At 41.5% G+C, this 18,925-nt stretch overlaps 1 protein-coding gene across 2 annotated transcripts in view; it reads right to left on the bottom strand.

Moving 5' to 3' along the window:
* Positions 1 to 11,901: 11,901 nt before the first annotated feature.
* Positions 11,902 to 18,925, bottom strand: part of LOC124717231 (gamma-interferon-inducible lysosomal thiol reductase-like) — an 84,255-nt gene continuing 77,231 nt past the window's right edge. For both annotated transcript variants that reach the window (XM_047244030.1, XM_047244031.1), the window contains one exon: positions 11,902 to 13,124. In XM_047244030.1, the coding sequence (XP_047099986.1) occupies positions 12,963 to 13,124 (162 nt within the window). In that variant the 3' untranslated portion in view covers positions 11,902 to 12,962. The remainder of the gene's footprint in view (positions 13,125 to 18,925) is intronic.

The following is an 18,925-nucleotide window of genomic DNA, read 5'->3' as shown; positions in this document are numbered from 1 at the left end:
CGGAAAACACACTTGATGTCATATCTTTCGAGGACTCTTCCGATTATTGACGACATGGCACCAAAGTAGGGCAAGAAGGCCAAGGTGGTGGGTGTCTTCGTATCTTCATTCTGCTCCGTAGACTGAACCCGCTTGGGCCTGAATGCATTACGTATCTGTCTCTCAGAATAACCGTTTTACGGAAGACTGTCTTCAAATGTTGCATCTCACTTGGCAGGCTCTCAGAGTCAGATACCACACGCACTCTATGAACTAGCGTACGTAATGCACTACCGCATTGTGCTGGATTATGGCAGCTTGTAGCCTGCAAATATAGATCTGTATGCGTTGGCTTGCGGTATACGCTGTGTCCCAAGGTTCCATCTGCTTTCCTTCGTACCAAAACATCAAGAAAAGGTAAAGTGCCATCTTTTTCCACTTCCATAGTGAAGTTAATATTCGGATGGAGCGAATTTAAATGTTGAAGAAACGTAGGTAGAGTATCCAGTCCGTGTGGCCACACCACAAACGTATCGTCAAAATACCGCAGAAAACCAGAGGGTTTGAGAGTGGCTGTATCTTCAAAGTCCTCCATAAAATAATTGGCCACCACAGGAGAAAGAGGGCTCCCCATGGCGACTCCGTCCACTTGTTCAAAATATTGGTCTTGAAATAAGAAGTATGTTGAAGTAAGCACATATTTAAATATTGCCACTATGTCCTTCTCAAACTTGTTACTAATGAGCTCTAAAGAGTCCTGCAAGGGCACTTTTGTAAATAAAGACACAACATCGAAACTTACTAAGAGATCCGGTGATCGCAGTCTAAGGGTTTTCAAGCGACCTATGAAATCCTCAGAGTTGCGAATATGATGGTCGCACTTGCCTACGAGAGGCCCCAGTAGCGACGTCAGATATTTGGCAACAAAATAAGTAGGTGCTCCGATCCTGCTCACGATAGGACGCAGAGGCACCCCAATCTTATGGATCTTGGGTAGGGCATAGAGTCTAGGAGGAACTGCAGCTTGTTGACGTAAACCCTTAGCGACTTGCGCTGGGATCGAGCTCTTCCTGATGAGTTCCAAAGTCTTCCTCTATATACAGCGGCGTCGACATGCGGATCTTGTCAGTCGTACCTAGCCACCAGCGAGGTTCAACCACCTGATGATGTCTGACAGTTGCTCCGAAGAAATATTGTGGGATTTGCACAACGTCATCCGGCGGCACACCCGTGAAGACTATCTGCAACATATCCACCTGGAAAGCCTGAAGAGTTACATCCAGAATACGCTGTTTGGAGCCTGTATTAGTACCTGTAATGTTCATTTGGCATTTTGGAACGTTGCGCTATCCATGTAACAAGCATATTCAACTATATTTTATCAAATACCTGGCTGCATCTTTGCAACAACTCATACTAGCGACTCTGCTTCACAGCAAGGTTCGCCTTTCTTGAATCACGTCCATCAATGAGAATCTGAATGCGAGTGGCGCGTGGCGAGTCACTCAGCCCTCCTTGTTGAGCGGAAGTTTGTTGACATCCAGTGTCTCAGTGGAGCGGGCGGGAGGGGGGGGGGGGGCCAGAGGCTGGGTTGGATGCTGCGTGCAGGTAGCAATACTAAGGGACCAAGTTGTGTCAGCTGACCTGGGTGAATGACAACTGGCGGCTGTAGAGCAGGCATGCCCCCCCCCCCCCCCCCCCTACAGAAACTGCAGTGTGCCACTGAGCAGGTGAGGTGGGTGTGTCATGTCAGTTGGAGTTGAGGGTTGGGTTGATTTGGTTAAAAAAAATGGCTCTGAGCACTATGCAACTTAACTTCTGAGGTCATCAGTCGCCTAGAACTTAGAACTAATTAAACCTAACTAACCTAAGGACATCACACACATCCATGCCCGAGGCAGGATTCGAACCTGCAACTGTAGCGGTCACGCGGTTCCAGACTGAAGCGCCTTTAACCGCACGGCCACACCGGCCGGCGGGTTGATTTGGGGGAAGAGACCAAACAGCGATGTCATCGGTCTCATCAGATTAGGGAAGGGTGGGGAAGTAAGTCGGTCATGCCCTGCCAAAGGAACCATCCCGACATTGGCCTGAGGCGATTTAGGGAAATCATGGAAAACCTAAATCAGGATGGCTGGACGCGGGACTTAACCATCGTCTTCCCGAATGCGGGTCCAGTGTGCCAACCACTGTTCACCTCGCTCGGTGTGTCATGTCAGTCGGGTAGACTGACCCCAGATGCTGCCCAGTTTGCAAGCCAGTAGCTGCATCAGTCGTTGAGTGAGTTAAGAGGAGAGGGAAATGTTCTCGTCACCTCAGTAACTCCAACCGCGTCACTTCTGTCTGTTACAACAGACGATCACTTGGGTTGCATGGTGATAATTATAAAGTGTCTCCATAATTGTTCCATTTGTTGCTCCAACAGTTAATGGTGTATACTTGATTATAGACAAAAGGAAAACTGGCCACGCCAAAACTTTATAATTATACGCAAAATTATGACAGTAAAACGACCGAGACTTAGTCTTTTGAATTCGTAGTAATGGTACAATAACATAAGAGAAAAGATTCAACCACGACAGAAATTTATAGATTTGCACGGTTCCTAATTGACAATGAAATCATAACAGTATATATGTACGAAGCGTTGGAAAAAATGTGTGTAATCAGAAGGGAACTACTTTGAAGGAGACAACACTAAACTTGACTAAAACGGTAACCAAAATTTTTTCACAGCGCCTCATTACTTTATTGTCGCACCTCGTATTTCCTAGGCTGTAAAACAATACACATTAATACAAAGCATAAACCATCCACGACAGAACTTTATAAATTTGAGTGTTGCCTAACTGATAATTAAATCATAAGAATATTGATAGTTTCCTAGAATCTAAAGCAATACTTATTAATGAAAGGAAAAATTATACACACCAGAGGTTTATAAATTTGCAAGGCTGATAACTGACAATGAAACTGCAAAAATATTTAAGACCTCTAGAAAATTAAGGTATCGTACATTCTAAGTAATGGTCCACATCTTGCTGGGCAAAATAAACGTTGTTTTAACTACCAGTACAAATATAAAGAGGATACACATAGAGTAATAGTAAATGTTCATACACACCAGAGATTGCTGTAAAAAAACAGATATGAAACTGTCATTCACATTCATCCGAGTACATTTCACATTCACTGCATACTAGCACTCACATTGCAGTACAAATCAACGGAGTACAGAAGGTCAAGAGGTTCCAAGCGTTCATAGCTTCTCTGCCATGATACCAAATCTAAATGATTGGAACCATTGTACCACAAAGTGCTACTGAAGTTCACATTCACAAAAATCTATTTGCTATCCCAAAATAAACCTGCACTATGCAATACTATAGACACCCTAGTAGCTAGCAGTCATACTTGTCTTTCCTAACGTGAAATGATTAGTACCTACACTAACTACATCATACACATTGAAAGCATGTAAAACAGTATAACAAATATATCATTGACAAAAGTTAATATCACTCACTTGATAAGACCCAAGGGATGCTTTTTCAATAATCACTTATAAATATCAGCAGATTTACCAATTTCCTTACTCATGCCTACCTGTCAACCTTATCTTGATCTGACAACCTGGAACATCACCCAAGATTTCTTCTTTCTGTTTGTGTTATAAGCCAACTACAAAACTATTCTCTCATTTCTTTTCCACCCATTTTCTTTTATTTGAATCTTACAGGACATCATTCTATCATGTGTTTTAATTCACTCTCAACTGCGTTGCTTCAGTTATATTCAGCTAAAACTCACAAAACCAAGATAACATTCACATAGTTTCTACATCAAAAGAATTTGTAAACATAATACAACATCTAATATGATTACAGATTTGTAGCATTTCCCTATTGGTTTTAACCACAAGGCTCTTGGTTACCTCACAATATTCACCTTGTATATATACACCATAAGAAAACTGAGACCACTTACCACATGCCTCATACATACATCGCCTGAATGGATCAGAGTACCTTCCTTTTGCACTTCCCTATGTTATTTTTTTCATAGCTTTATGCCTCTGATATGGTGGAGCCTGCATGTCTTGCAGGTTCTTCAACCTTCCACTTCAGTAGCACTCAGGTGAAGTATTTGACATGGACCCTGGTCGACAGCAAAAAGCTTCTTGCACAAAGGGTTCCTTTTATGGCAATCGGTGACACTTCAAGAGAATCTTCTGTCCTATGTCAAACACAATTTGTCTCTTCTTGTGATTGGCCTTCAACTGCTCACTAAATGTTTTCCAGACCTAGGTGAACGATGAATCTTTGAGCCATGATATGGTTTCCTTAAACTAGGGGCTCCTAATAGGCTATTGTTTATGATTATTTATGATCAGAATGATTCATCGTTTTATCCAAATCAGGTTGCTGATCTTTTAATACATGAACGTCCTAGGAAAGCAGTTAAAGACCATGTTAAACAAAAATATTGTAAAACGTGAAAATTTTAGCAGTGTCATTTTGGTGCTATCTTAATATGTACAAAATTCAACAAAATTTATCAATGAAACCAGTCTATATTCTTTAGTTATGAGTTTCAAAATGCCTTTTGCAATAGTTTTTCAAGATTACGTTTATGAAGTTGTTTTACCATCATTTTGGAAACATGGAGAATATAAGATCAAAAACGAAGTGAAAGAAATGTATAAAGGTCATAAAGGTCAATTGGAAAATTTAAGCAAAATTCGAGAAGATCATTTTCAAAACTTAAATGGAATAGTTAATAATGCTTTAGAAACAATACAACAAAGACACAGAGAAATAGATAATTGTTTCCTTGTGTCATACCTGAAACAGTTAATGGAAGTTTAAGGCCTACTTTTACTCTTTTAAAATTATTTGATGAAAACTGTAAATATATTTATTATGTTATTTGAGCATAACGAAAAAATTTACAAAAGTAGTTATACAGAACCGAAGATAGACATCCAAATTCTGAAGAAATGTTAAGACTTAATTATAATCCTAATTCAGTAAATTTATACCAAAAAAATGAAAGAAACTTTAAAAGGTGGTTGTTGCCACAATTATTTTAATATTTTGGATGACTATACACAAGAGCAATTGATTAATGATATATTCGATCTCAGTCAACAAATGTTTAATTATATTCTTTTAATAATATTTCTGTGTAATTTGTTCCTTTCGATTGGTGGCAAATTAATAAATGATGGGAAAGTTACTGCACTTCTACTACCATTAATTCCAATACTGGTAAACTGCGCAAATCTCTTCCAGACTTGTAGACTGAGCTGCACTGTGTGGAGCCACTTAACACACAGCCACACTGTATCTTCCACGGTGGATGTGAATGTGTCTGATGGAATGGGACTAATCATGTGCTAGTCTAGAACAATAATCTGCTGTAATGTATTGCTCGACTTCTGTTGAAATATCTGAATATCTGTAACACCCATGCGACCTTCTTCTGCTGCAGATGGTGATAATTTGAGCCTCTGGGGCTCTTCAGATGTTGCGAGAGCTAAGGCTGGGTTTGATGCATTTGGTACACCTTGAAAGAAGTCTATTATTATCTAGGCAGCCCAGGAAGGATGAGCTAAATGAAGGAAGTCTATTATGGGGGAACTATGTGGATATACTGGCAGGGTGAGTTAAGTAACCTATTAAGATTCATTGTCTTTTTTTTTGGTTCTTTAAATTTTTAAAGCCCTCCTTATACAGTCATTTTGGGCAACACAAGATACAAACTTTCTGTAAATGAAAATCAGCAGTTTAGCCACTTTTAGGAGCCCACCTTATAAAGTAATTTTGGGGCAGTATGTTCATGTAAACCTTTAAGGTAGTAATAAAAATTTATGTGGGTACTTTGTAAAACATGACTAATATAAAGCTGTTTGGGGACATACTTTCTTGATTGTAGTTAAAATGAGTATCGCAACTCAGTGCCTGTGGCCAGCAGCTCTGTCACTGAGGGCCAAATTTCAGCTACTGCAGGCAGAAATCCCAAAGGCATCTGTGGGACAGGTAGACAAACATGGGAGGATGGCGCTGCACACCCTCTCTGGTACCCGATGGCACCATCTGACCTAGTGACTGCTGTTCACCGCTGGATCAGTGTCTGTAAGTGGCGTGATCGCAGCAAGCAGACACACTTATCCAAACTCAGCGTGCTCCACATCTGGGCGAGCAAGCAATTGGCCATGTTGACATGCACACGAGCAGTGGCAGATTCACCAAAACATTCCGAACCATGCAGGAGCGTGCCTCTGGTCAAAATAAATCCGACAGTTAATGGGACATGAAGCTCCTGCATCAATTATGAGAACCTGATGGCTGGCCGAGGGTGTGTGGCGCTGTAATGGATGTCAGCTGTTACACCAGATAAATTGATCAGACGACCATAGAGGAAAATCACTGGGTGTGATCGGCCACTGCTGTCACATGCCATGCACCTTGATCAATATCTGTGCTGGTTAGGGGTACTCCCCATTACATGCAACCCTTGCACAGAGACATCACAAAAAATAGTCTACGCAGCACAGTAGGGGGGGGGGGGGGGGTGGGGAAGGGGATTCAGGTGACGTCTGGAAGTGTCACACCACAGGACCACGAAAAACGTGATGACTAGGTGGAAGAGACGAAACTGTTCACTACAAAGAGATGGCTGAGGCGGCGGAGGTGGCGAGATTGTGCACTGAAACTGTTGGCGAGTACCTTACAGAAACTCAGTATGACAAGCCCCTCTCCCATTGGGACTCAAAACTGTGACAACTGTGTGTGGCAAAACAGTGCCTCGGTTATTTGTGCTTTCGATGCAATGTAAGAACCTGTGCATGTATTCTTCAGAACAGACATAGCTGACATATGCCTTAAGTTTGGTAATTCATGAACCATTTCTTTATCACGTTTGTTGACCACTTGACTCTTTAGCAAGCTTCAAGAGAAATTCTAAGTTTCAGTTCATGTTCTCAACTATTTATTTGTGCACTGTTATGCTATAAACATTTTCAAAGACTCTTGTAAGAAATGCTATAGAGAGTGAACTTTTAAATCAGGCATCTCTCATTTCTAATTGCAATTGAACTTCTGGCTCACTCATTATTTTTTCATAACTTTGCTATTATTTTTTGTCTGATTTTTGATTTCTATCTCATGTTTAAGTTTATTTCCATGTAATTAATTATTGAATTGTACTCAGTGGTTCTTTGAGCATTTTCTTTACAAATGTAAAGAGTACTTCAAACACGAACTCTTAATTCGTGAGAATTCCATTCAGTTTTAAATATTTTCATCATAACTGTTTATTTTACATAATATTGGTGTGTTCTTGGTTTTATTAATAATGCGTTTTACTATATGGTTAAGTGACCAATTTACGTGTTTTATTGTTGTTTTAACTGATTTTGTCTACCTTGCTGGTGTACTGTGCGTTATTCCTAAACTTTTTGATGTATTGAATATTGTGATTTCTGCTGTATTCTGTTCACGTTTTTTAAACAATATTGTTGCGCTTTCTTTTCACGATTACGTTGTTGTGTTCTCAAGTTTTGAATCTGGTTAAGCTGTGCTTTGGCTTGGCTCTTGGACTGAGGATGAAGTGGCGGACTTCATAAGATAAAACAATCAACTTTTCCTTAAGTCTAACTTTTGTTAAGTGACGCAGTGATCATTACATTAATTATTGTGACCAAATGAGAACCATGTTTCACCTTCACTAAATTTAAGTGCCACGGTTCAACTTTAATTTCAAATACTTATTTTTAGCTTTAGATAATTCATGATGTTCCTTTTTCTTTAAATGCTTGTTTGTCAGTTGCCGTATTTTGTTGGTTTTGGTGGTGGTTTGCGGCATTGCGTCTTTTATACTTAAAGACTGCTTGGGAGCGCCCTAGCGTGGCAGGAACATTCTCCGCACAGTCTTTCTCGTGGTTCCTGGTGGTTATGAAAACTCTCTGTCAGAAACGATTCCTGTACTCTTTCTTCTGTTACATGCTATTTCAATTCAGTAGTCTTGTCTCAAACCATGAGAAAATTGAGCATTGGGACATGGTTATTTCATTCTAAATTAACTGAACGATCCAGACAGTCTGTGTTCTGCATGTCTCTAAAGGTATTTACATATGCGTATTTATGTTCCCATGCAAGCCCTCGCTCCTATTTACATTGCTTATATTTTGTGCTTCTACATTTCCTTTCTTTAATTATCCTCTGTGTGAAAGCGTGAGTGAATGTGAGTGCTTTTTATTTTATTACTTCAATGGTATTTAGTAGGGAAGCACCTTACTATCTTCTATGGTCACAAAGCAGTCAGTGTGTTCCGGCGAGACACAGAAGTTCGTGTCCTCTAAGTATCCATCCGACTATAGTTAGACTGGTGGCGGAAGAGACATCTCTGGTCAGGTCTGGCTACTTGGAGAGTCCCACTCTTCTGCACTTGGCGTTGGGCTGTTGGTGAGTGTGGATCGTAGCCTTAAGAGTTAGATTAGGGAAGTAGGGTTACGAGTTGTGTAAGTGTTCTGGCTATCTTAAGGATTCTGAAGGGGTTACTTTTACGGCTTGGGCCTCTATGTTTCACAGTATAGACAGAGTAGCAAATGGCGTTATCTATAGGTTTTATCAACTTTTTCTGGAACTTACTTTGTTCTGCTAGAACTTTTGGTGTGGAAATGCTTACACTAGGAAATGCTTCAGGTTTCTATGCAATGGTTTTTCCTAAGAGTGAATGTGCTTGTGACGTCATGTGAATATATTTTAATTTATTGTCGTAATGTCATTCTTTTTGGTTTTCATAGCAATTTTGTACCTTGGACTTGTGTTGCACACCACGTGGCAGTAAATTCCTTCTATGAACCTTCAGCACTATCTATTTTTTTATTATTAAATTCAAGTCTTGAATATTTGCTTTGTTCGTGTCAACCAAGCACTCAGATGAATCAGTTGAGCTATCAGTTGCGCGTATTCATCGATTCCTCGTTTCCACTGCAGTCATATTTTCTAATCGTGGCACATATCTGTTTAATTGATTTATTCGTAAATATTTGAACAGTTTGTGAATGTCTCACTTTATTGAGTCTGGCATCCATGTTGTTCCCCTTTTTGCATAGATTTGCAGCGAGTGTAGACACTCCTTGCTGGTTTATTTACTGCAACACTACGCCGAAAGGCAAGAATCTCTTGGTCATTAGTTACATGGTGAAGGACAAACTTCATTTGATCCTTGTTCTTTCAGTGTGAATACCGTGTGCGTGCGTGAATTTATGTTGTCCTTCTTTTAATTTTACATGAAGTCTCCTGACCATATCCCTCAGTATCCAGAACGCAGTTTATTGAAATGGTTTCGCTACAAAAATACAAGTAACGGCAAACTTAAATTTTATTTCTTGTTCAACCTTTAAGTTTGCTTATGTGAAAATAAATTAAGTTTATAGCTCAACGATTGTTTCTCTTTACAATAACCGTAGTGCATTCAGCCTGGCGTTCCCGAAGTGCAACACTTCTTGCAGGTCTCAGATTTTCATGTTTTCAATGAGAGTTTATTGTGTTATACTGAGGCTTAACCTCTCGTTTCCTCTCATTCAGAAAGAACGTTCCATATGATTATATTGATCCCGGCAGATGAATTGATGAACGTAATTATATATTTCTAACTGATGTGTGTAAAAGTCAGTAACTAATTCCCTTGTCTTGATTCAGTTTTCCCCGCTCAGTTGGGTATCGACCACGAATAGTTGATCAAATTCGGAATATTTGAGCAGACCTCAGAGTCCCCCAGTTTTTCAAACAGTAAATCCTAAGTTTATGTAAGCTAGTCATACGTTGTTCCTATGGCTAGGAGTCTAATCTTAGCAAGAGCTCATAATCCCGTTTAGTATCTATCCATCGTTTGTTGTCATATATTGACGGCATAATGACTTGTACGTTGTTGCGCTCAAGGCTATTTGGAGCCATCTAGGGCACTTCAAGGTAGGAAATCAGAGACACAATGCAGAAAGCAGGCAAAAGTGGTAGCGTTTAGGTTACCGGAGATAAATACGAGTAGGAACACTAGAGCCGTGCAGATTTCAGATGCTCTGGGCAGCTGTCCCAGTGGTGAAGTTTCATTGCGGAGAATTAACTGGTGACTCCATACACCGCCTATACGCCGTCGTAAGGCGTCACTTTCGAAGATGGCCACGAAGACACGTCTTAGCAGAGACAGCAAGCTTGATACCAGCTCCTGAGAGCTGCAACGTCAGTGGGTTTACACAGGTTAGGGTGCTACTACAGCAGTCCCTACTCACAGAAGGGCGGTGAGTGTGGCCAACTGACATCAAATACGAGTGTTGATGGCCATAATAGGAGTGACAGTGACGTTTAGCTTTCAGCTGAACGCTGTTCATAAAAAATGATCAAATCTGTGTGAAATCTTACGGGACTTAACTGCTAAGGTCATCAGTCCCTAAGCTTACACACTACTTAACCTAAATTATCCGAAGGACAAACACACACACCCATGCCCGAGGGAGGACTCGAACCTCCGTCGGGACCAGCCGCACAGACCATGACCGCAGCGCCTTAGACCGCTCGGCTAATCCCGCGCGGCGCTGTTCATACCAAACTTGGAGTTTGTTAATGTAAAATCCAGAAGCATCCCTACCTACCGAGTAAGAGTAGGGGAGGAATCTAAATGTGGTTGGCCAGGAGATGCAGAACGACTCGCCAGATTGGCTGAAGCTTGTTGCGTGCTGGTGGATTGGAGGGTCGACGATAGGAAGGGAGAAATAGTGTGCCGCCACGATTCTTTGAAAACCCATGTTTTTGTACTCAGAGGGAGCTCTCAGTCAGATCGCTGGGGCCCCGACTCAGTGTTGCTCGTGGTCAGCCTTGGTAAGCTCCGACATGCCTCTTTCTTGGAGTACTGCTCTCAAGTTTGCACTGAACGTGCTGCTGGTGCTCGCTGCTCCTGTTAACACCTGCTCCCGTGGCTCCAGACACTGACTTTTGTTGTGCAATCAATTGCCTCCTTTGCTTTGCCTAATGTTTAGAATTAGCCTTCTGTGTAGTAGTTACTCTGATCGCAATTTTATAGAGTTAACTAGACTCCTGAATTTCATAAGTCTCCTGCTACAAGCATTCTGTCGAGTCCCAAAATCCGCATCTTTCGTAGCTGTCCTGTGACAGCGTTTGACGCTGGTCCAAGTCATCAGCCTGCCTTCACTGGGAATTTGTTTTTCTACATTTGCTCCTCAGCGCTCGGAAATTGCAGACTGACCTCAGATCCTGCCTTCCCTCTATCGTGTGTCAGGACACGACATTCCGTGTGAAAAAATCTTTGTACAAAGAATTCAACTTTTATATCCCTGTCCATTATAATTATCCGGGCTGTTATGCCGTGGTCGGTTGATGAATTCTGAGGTGAATTCTGAGATGAATTAATCAACCGACCACGCCATAACAGCCCGGATAATTATAATGGACATGATATTTCCGGGCGTGAAAGATTACATTTTATATTCCTTTTATGTGCTGTGTAGGTCACTCATGTGTAACTATCACTAGTAACTGTATGAACACTAATATTTACACCCCTGACAGCCTTTACATGTCAACAAACTCACTTTGTGTCTGGGGTAAGTTCTCAAATTCGTATTATAATTTTTCAGGTACTAAATGCTTAAGGTACATTCGCTCATTCATCTACTCTAAAGTAGGAAATCTTGCTCTTTGGCTTAGCGTTATTTAGAATTACCTGTCAGTTCATCGAAACTCCACTGTTTACCATAATTTTTGCAGCACATATAAAGTGAGATGTGCAGCTAAGATATTTCAAGTACTATAGCTTAATAAATTTGTATTCATTATTGTTTGATACATGTTGCAGGATACAAATGAACAACACATTTAAAGAGTTTTTTACATTATTTATTTATTGGATTTTGGTTTCATGATCATACAGCCAGCCTCAGAGCATACAAGTTAGTAACAGCTGTCAGTGGTAACAATTATTTATGTACAATATTTAAATTCATTTACAGCAAAAAATGCCTGCAACATTAACATATCCCCTACAGATCTTATCTACAAACACTGAAAAGTCAAAAACTGGTGGATGGGTATCAAGTATAATATATGAAATATGTAGTATAACATTATGTTCATTGCTCCTCTTGTACATTTCTCTGCGACAACAAATTTAAAACAAGTCGTATACTACATATTCCCAGCGTACGATAATGAAACAAAGTGGCTTTATCGTTAACACGAAAGTAAAGGAAAAACAGAGCAGTTTAACATGAGAAAATAACTGCAAGCATATTAAAGGAATTAAATAGAAATAGCAAACTTTGTCTGACAATGTCTGTACAATAGAGAGATGTAAAGATAGTTAAATAATAATTAAAAGTACATTATTTAGAAGTGTGAAATATGAAACTTTTTATTTTGGATTTACCATCAACAACTTGTTATTGCAATTTTTCTTTCAAATGTTTTATAGCCCTGTCTTTCACATTTTTCGTAAAAATGGAGCTTACCAATGGCGCCCATCTTTATTACTCAGTGTTATATCTACTTGTCTTGCAGTTCATCATTTATTACCTTGTGTTTTGTGAATATATTTGTTTATTACAAATATGTAATGCTTAGATTGTTTCTAAAATAGAAGTCCAGATAAATGAAATTTTATATTTAATTATTGGGATATGGTTGTGGTAGATCATCATTCTGACTCATTTTTAATAATTTGCCTTTTTCCATCAGGGAAATTTTGTGACGCAAGAAAGGCTTGCCACATGCAGTTAGTGAATGGAAAAATCCAATTACATAGTGTTGTCACCACACAGCTGATTGCATTTTCTAAATGCCATTCCATCACTTCTCAAAACAGAGCAGTATGTTGTTTTATAACAAATAAGTTAGCTCAGTAACCTTTACTGTGTCGACTGTTTCAGGTTATTCCCATAAACTGTTTGCCGTAATTTTCTCAAATTACTCGGGGCAGTTTGCGTATTTTGTGTTCCATTCAAAAGGAGATCGCTTTTTCCACAATTCCTCAGAGCTGTGTTCTTTTCCGTCTGTGCCATCCTGAAGTCTTTCATGCAGTGAGAACGTCTTGTAGGAATGAGTTAGACACTTTGTTGGCTTAGGTTCCTGAAAAGGAAGTTATAATTAGTAAAATCATAATACGGGAACATAAAACAACAGTGTTCATCCATAGTGATACAGCTATTGTTGTCAAGAAAAGTGTTTATAAGCTTGGAAAAACACAAAAAACTGCAATTTCAGTGAGTGTTTTATTAGTAACTGTCCAAAAGTACACAAAAAATTTATAAGTTGAGCACCACCGATGGGAAGAAGGTAGAAAATGGCTCTGAGCACTATGGGACTAACATCTGAGGTCATCAGTCCCCTAGAACTTAGAACTACTTAAACGTAACTAACCTAAGGACATCACACACATCCATCCCCGAGGCAAGATTCAAACCTGCGACCGTAGCGGTCGCGTAGTTCCAGACTGAAGCTCCTAGAACCGCTCGGCCACACCGACCGGCGGAAGAAGATAGAAACTCGTTTGGTGAGACACTGCCCAGTTAATCAATGGACAAAGTACAATTGCAGTACAGAATAGCAATGAAGTGTACAAATAAAATTTTGTTAAGATCAGTTGGCACGATTCTAAGTGGAACATATCCACCAGGCACGCAACGGTGGCATAACGAATGTAAACATCTGGAAGGACTGAAGTACAAACAGACAAAGAGCTTATAGCCCATAATATGCGAGAGAGAACTCCAGGAGACGCTGATTCATTAATTAGACAACAGTTTCAGACGCAATGCTCTTCTGTAACGGGGCTACATGTAGCAACTTCACCTAGACACGACACAAGAACGTCTTTCAGGCTACAAACCTTGCGTAAGGGGACGCTCTGAAACCCCGAAGTTAAACAATAGGCCAGCTAAGAGCGCTGTCAAGATAAGAAAATGGGAGAATGTTCGGTCATGCATAGAGGGGCATCAGTTTATCGACTGCTATAAAACCCTCACCTTCCTTCCACTCATTCTCAGAAGCAGGCCATTCTATGTGCATCACAGATACCGAAGGAAGGTGAACCTCACAAGTTTCAGGAAGCGCTGGTAAAAACTAAGATGTGTCTACAGTCGCTGCCGTCTTAGAGTCAACCGCTACGGATCCGCAACCATCTAGCCATTGGGGGAACTTCAACTATGTGAGCTACGCTCCTGCTGGACACAATGGTGACTGACTAAAGATGAGGGCTGGTCCACTCTTCCATGAATGAAGAAGCAATCGGTGCATTACAAGCTGTTCAACTTGGGGACAGGGCGCCTGTGCTGTCACTCCTGGGCGGTGTAAGTACCACCTCACTGGCTGTGTGTTGGGACCGTATCTCGAGCTGCCCTCCATGTTGCTGCTGGGACTTTCCTCTATACAACAGGCAACAAGAGCATGCAGCTTCACTCAAGGAGAGTGCTGAGGCTGTGACAGACGTCCACAGGCATTCTGGCTGTAGCAAATCGTTGGCCACTGGATCTTACAATGACGGGACCACAGCACTGACTCCAGACGTCTGAGTCTCCTGATTCCTTGCCGGGCACTGATATACCATACTGCACCGTCGAGCAACGCGCGTTCAGCATGGCTACTATTTGCTAATAGACGACTGTGAACTTAATGATGTCTCATCAGCACCCTGGCAATGCACATGACTCCACAACGGCACCACCGCTCCTCTACCCACGCCACGCATCTGACAGGCACCTACAAATTTGGAGTGAGCAAAAATTTAGTGCCAGAATAAACTGCAGTTCAACACGCTGTACGCCAGAGGTGCTGATGACAGCTTCGTTACCATCAGGGAGCCGTACCTGTATACCAGCAGCCATCGAAACCTGTCACTATTCGGTGCTTTCAGTGACCAATTTTTGTTGGCCTCTTTCTTTTATTTTTGGGGGCTAAGTTGAGTAGGAAGGATCTGCATATGAAATTGAAAGTGACACTTTATAGGCAACAAGATTCTGCAGATCTTTCACAGTTTTGGGGTAACTTATAGCCAACGGTACTTAGGCTGACTAATCTATCAGGACAAGAATTACTATGTACTAAGGCAGTGCCAATAAAGCGTGAAACTTGTAGAAGTCATGGTCATGAAGCCCGGCGGTGCAATGAGTCACGTTGGGCTATGATACGTAAGGTTAATATAGTTGGTTTTGATTCATATTGTGTCGTAATACTAGGTTTCAGTCTCTCTGCAGTGCCGTATGATTGTTACCCGCGCGTGCCGTATGCTTGTTCGCCTGCCTGGGTTACTTCCCTTCGAGTGGACTCTACCAAAATTCCACTGTTTCGTTTATCTCAGCCGGTGGCAGTAGTATCGTTGGTCTTTGTCGTTACGTGTTGACGTGAACGTTTGAAGTTTAATTCCTTTGTTCGTTTGTTTCGTTTTTGTCACTGTTAAAATGCTAACCAATGAAGAACGTGTGTTTTTAGTCGAACATGTGTTCAAAGCTGGCGGTAAGTACACAGTTTTAGTTCGTGAAACATTTAATTCAGTTTTCACGGAGACAACACTCCCACATCGCGATACTGTGCGAGATTTGATTAACAAATTTGGAAGTACGGGTTCAGTGACAGATGCCTGAGGATAAACTACTCGATATTTCCGATAAAAGCCAGTAAGAAAACTCGCCCAGGAAATCGATGTTAGTGTCGGAACGGCCTATACAACTGTAAGGAAAAAATTAGAACTTTTCCGATACAAAGCGACAGTCGTGCAAGAACTGAAAAATACTGATCATGGCAAGAGACTGCATTATTGTCATTGGTTCAAAAATTTCATTGAACAAAATGGAAGGTATATTCTTAATGAAACGTTTTTCACTGATGAGGCGTGGTTTTATTCATCCGGGTACATGAACTCTCAAAATTCTCGTATGTACTGCAAATCCATTGTGTATTAATGACGAACCACTTAATTCTGTGAAAATAGAAGTTTGGATTCCAATTTCTAGACGTCGGATTGTGGGTCCCATATTTTTTAACGAAACAATAAACGCACAACGATACTGCAGTGATATTCTGTACCCATTCATAAGAGAACTTGTGTAAAGTGAAATACTGAACGCTTATTTTCAACAGATAGCGCAACCGCGCATACAGCTCGCATTTCAATGTCACTGCTTGCTGATGTTTTTGGTAATCGCATAATTTCAGAGGGACTTTGGTCCCCACGATCGCCTGACCTAACACCACCTGACTTTTTCTTCTGGGGTGCAGCGAAAGCAGCCGGCCGGATTGACCGAGCGGTTCTAGGCGCTTCAGTCTGGAACCGCGCGACCGCTACGCTCGCAGGTTCGAATCCTGCCTCGGGCATGAATGTGTGTGATATCCTTAGGTTAGTTAGGTTTAAGTAGTTCTAAGTTCTGGGGGACAGATGACCTCAGACGTTAAGTCCCATAGTGCTCAGAGCCATTTTTGCAGTGAAAGCAACTGTCTATAAAAACCGTCCAAAATCCACCGATGAATTGAAAACTGCAATATCCACTTTCACTGCTTTTGTTATAGGAGAAATGTTACAGCTTGTGTTTGAAAACATGATTAGACGAAATGAATTGTGTATTCAACAACAGGGGGGACCCTTTCAACATTTAATGTGAAAATTTGTAAGTAAAAATGAATATTCAATAAATTAATCACTTGTATTTCACTGAGTTTCATTTCGGTATATTCACTGCGTCATACGGCATGGGCGGCTAACAATCATACGGCACTGCGGAGAGACTTTTTGAACACCCCGTATGTCGAAATGGAAGTAACAAAACGACGACCAGAAACGCATTAATAACTTTGAGTCAAACCGTTGAAGTTTTGAAACGCAATGTAACCTCATTATTCGAGAATAAAACAGAACGATGACAGGCTAGTGAAGAAATGCGGATACAAGAAGTAACACTACATGCCATGCATGGGTTGATGCAATCACGGGGATGTGTACGAAGACCATAGAACACTGAGGTAAATGTAAATGTCGTGTAACTAGGGCCTCCCGTCGGATACACCTTTCGCCGGGTGCAAGTCTTTCGATTTGACACCACTTCGACGACTTGCGCGTCGATGGGGATGAAATGATGATGAATAGGACAACACAACACCCAGTCCCTGAGCGGAGAAAATCTCCGATATTACCGGGAATTGTACCCGGACCCTCAGGATTGACATTCTGTCGCGCTGACCACTCAGCTACCGGGGGCGGACGAACACTGAGGTGACAAAATTCATTGGATAGCGATATGCACATATATACAGGGTGTTACAAAAAGGTACGGCCAAACCTACAGGAAACATTCCTCACACACAAATAAAGAAAAGATGTTATGTGGACATGTGTCCGGAAACGCTTAATTTCCATGTTAGAGCTCATTTTAGTTTCGTCAGTATGTACTGTACGTCCTCGATTCACCGCCAGTTGGCCCAATTGAAGGAAGGTAATGTTGACTTATGTGCTTGTGTTGACATGCGACTCATTGCTCTACAGTACTAGCATCAAGCACATCAGTACGTAGCATCAACAGGTTAGTGTTCATCACGAACGTGGTTTTGCAGTCAGTGCAATGTTTACAAATGCGGAGTTGGCAGATGCCCATTTGATGTATGGATTAGCACGGGGCAATAGCCGTGGCGCGGTGCGTTTGTATCGAGACAGATTTCCAGAACGAAGGTGTCCCGACAGGAAGACGTTCGAAGCAATTGATCGGCGTCTTAGGGAGCACGGAACATTCCAGCCTATGACTCGCGACTGGGGAAGACCTAGAACGACGAGGACACCTGCAATGGACGAGGCAATTCTTCGTGCAGTTAACGATAACCCTAATGTCAGCGTCAGAGAAGTTGCTGCTGTACAAGGTAACGTTGACCACGTCACTGTATGGAGAGTGCTACGGGAGAACCAGTTGTTTCCGTACCATGTACAGCGTGTGCAGGCACTATCAGCAGCTGATTGACCTCCACGGGTACACTTCTGCGAATAATTCATCCAACAATGTGTCAATCCTCATTTCAGTGCAAATGTTCTCTTTACGGATGAGGCTTCATTCCAACGTGATCAAATTGTAAATTTTCACAATCAACATACGTGGGCTGACGAGAATCCGCACGCAATTGTGCAATCACGTCATCAACACAGATTTTCTGTGAACGTTTGGGCAGGCATTGTTGGTGATGTCTTGCTTGGGCCCCATGTTCTTCCACCTACGCTCAATGGAGCACGTTATCATGATTTCATACGGGATACTCTACCTGTGCTGCTAGAACATGTGCCTTTACAAGTACGACACAACATGTGGTTCATGCACGATGGAGCTCCCGCACATTTCAGTCGAAGTGTTCGTACGCTTGTCAACAACAGATTCGGTGACCGATGGATTGGTAGAGGCGGACCAATTCCAAGGCCTCCACGCTCTCCTGACCTCAACCCTCTTGACTTTCATTTATGGGGGCATTTGAAAGCTCTTGTCTACGCAACCCCGGTACCAAATGTAGAGACTCTTCGTGCTCGTATTGTGGACGGCTGTGATACAATACGCCATTCTCCAGGACTGCATCAGCGCATCAGGGATTCCTTGCGGCGGACGGTGGATGCATGTATCCTCGCTAACGGAGGACATTTTGAACATTTCCTGTAACAAAGTGTTTCCATTCCATGATTAATGTGATTTGAAGAGAAGTAATAAAATGAGGTCTAACATGGAAAGTAAGCGTTTCCGGACACATGTCCACATAACATATTTTCTTTCTTTGTGTGTGAGGAATGTTTCCTGAAAGTTTGGCCGTACCTTTTTGTAACACCCTGTATAGATGGCAGTAATATCACGTACACAAGTCATAAAAGAGCAGTGTTTTGGCGGCGCAGTCATTTGTGCTAATGTGGCTCACGT

The sequence above is a fragment of the Schistocerca piceifrons genome, chromosome 9 (assembly GCF_021461385.2).
Source record: "Schistocerca piceifrons isolate TAMUIC-IGC-003096 chromosome 9, iqSchPice1.1, whole genome shotgun sequence".
Lineage (NCBI taxonomy): Eukaryota > Metazoa > Arthropoda > Insecta > Orthoptera > Acrididae > Schistocerca > Schistocerca piceifrons.
Note: the sequence above shows the minus strand (reverse complement) of the source record. Positions and strands in the feature narration are given on the sequence as shown.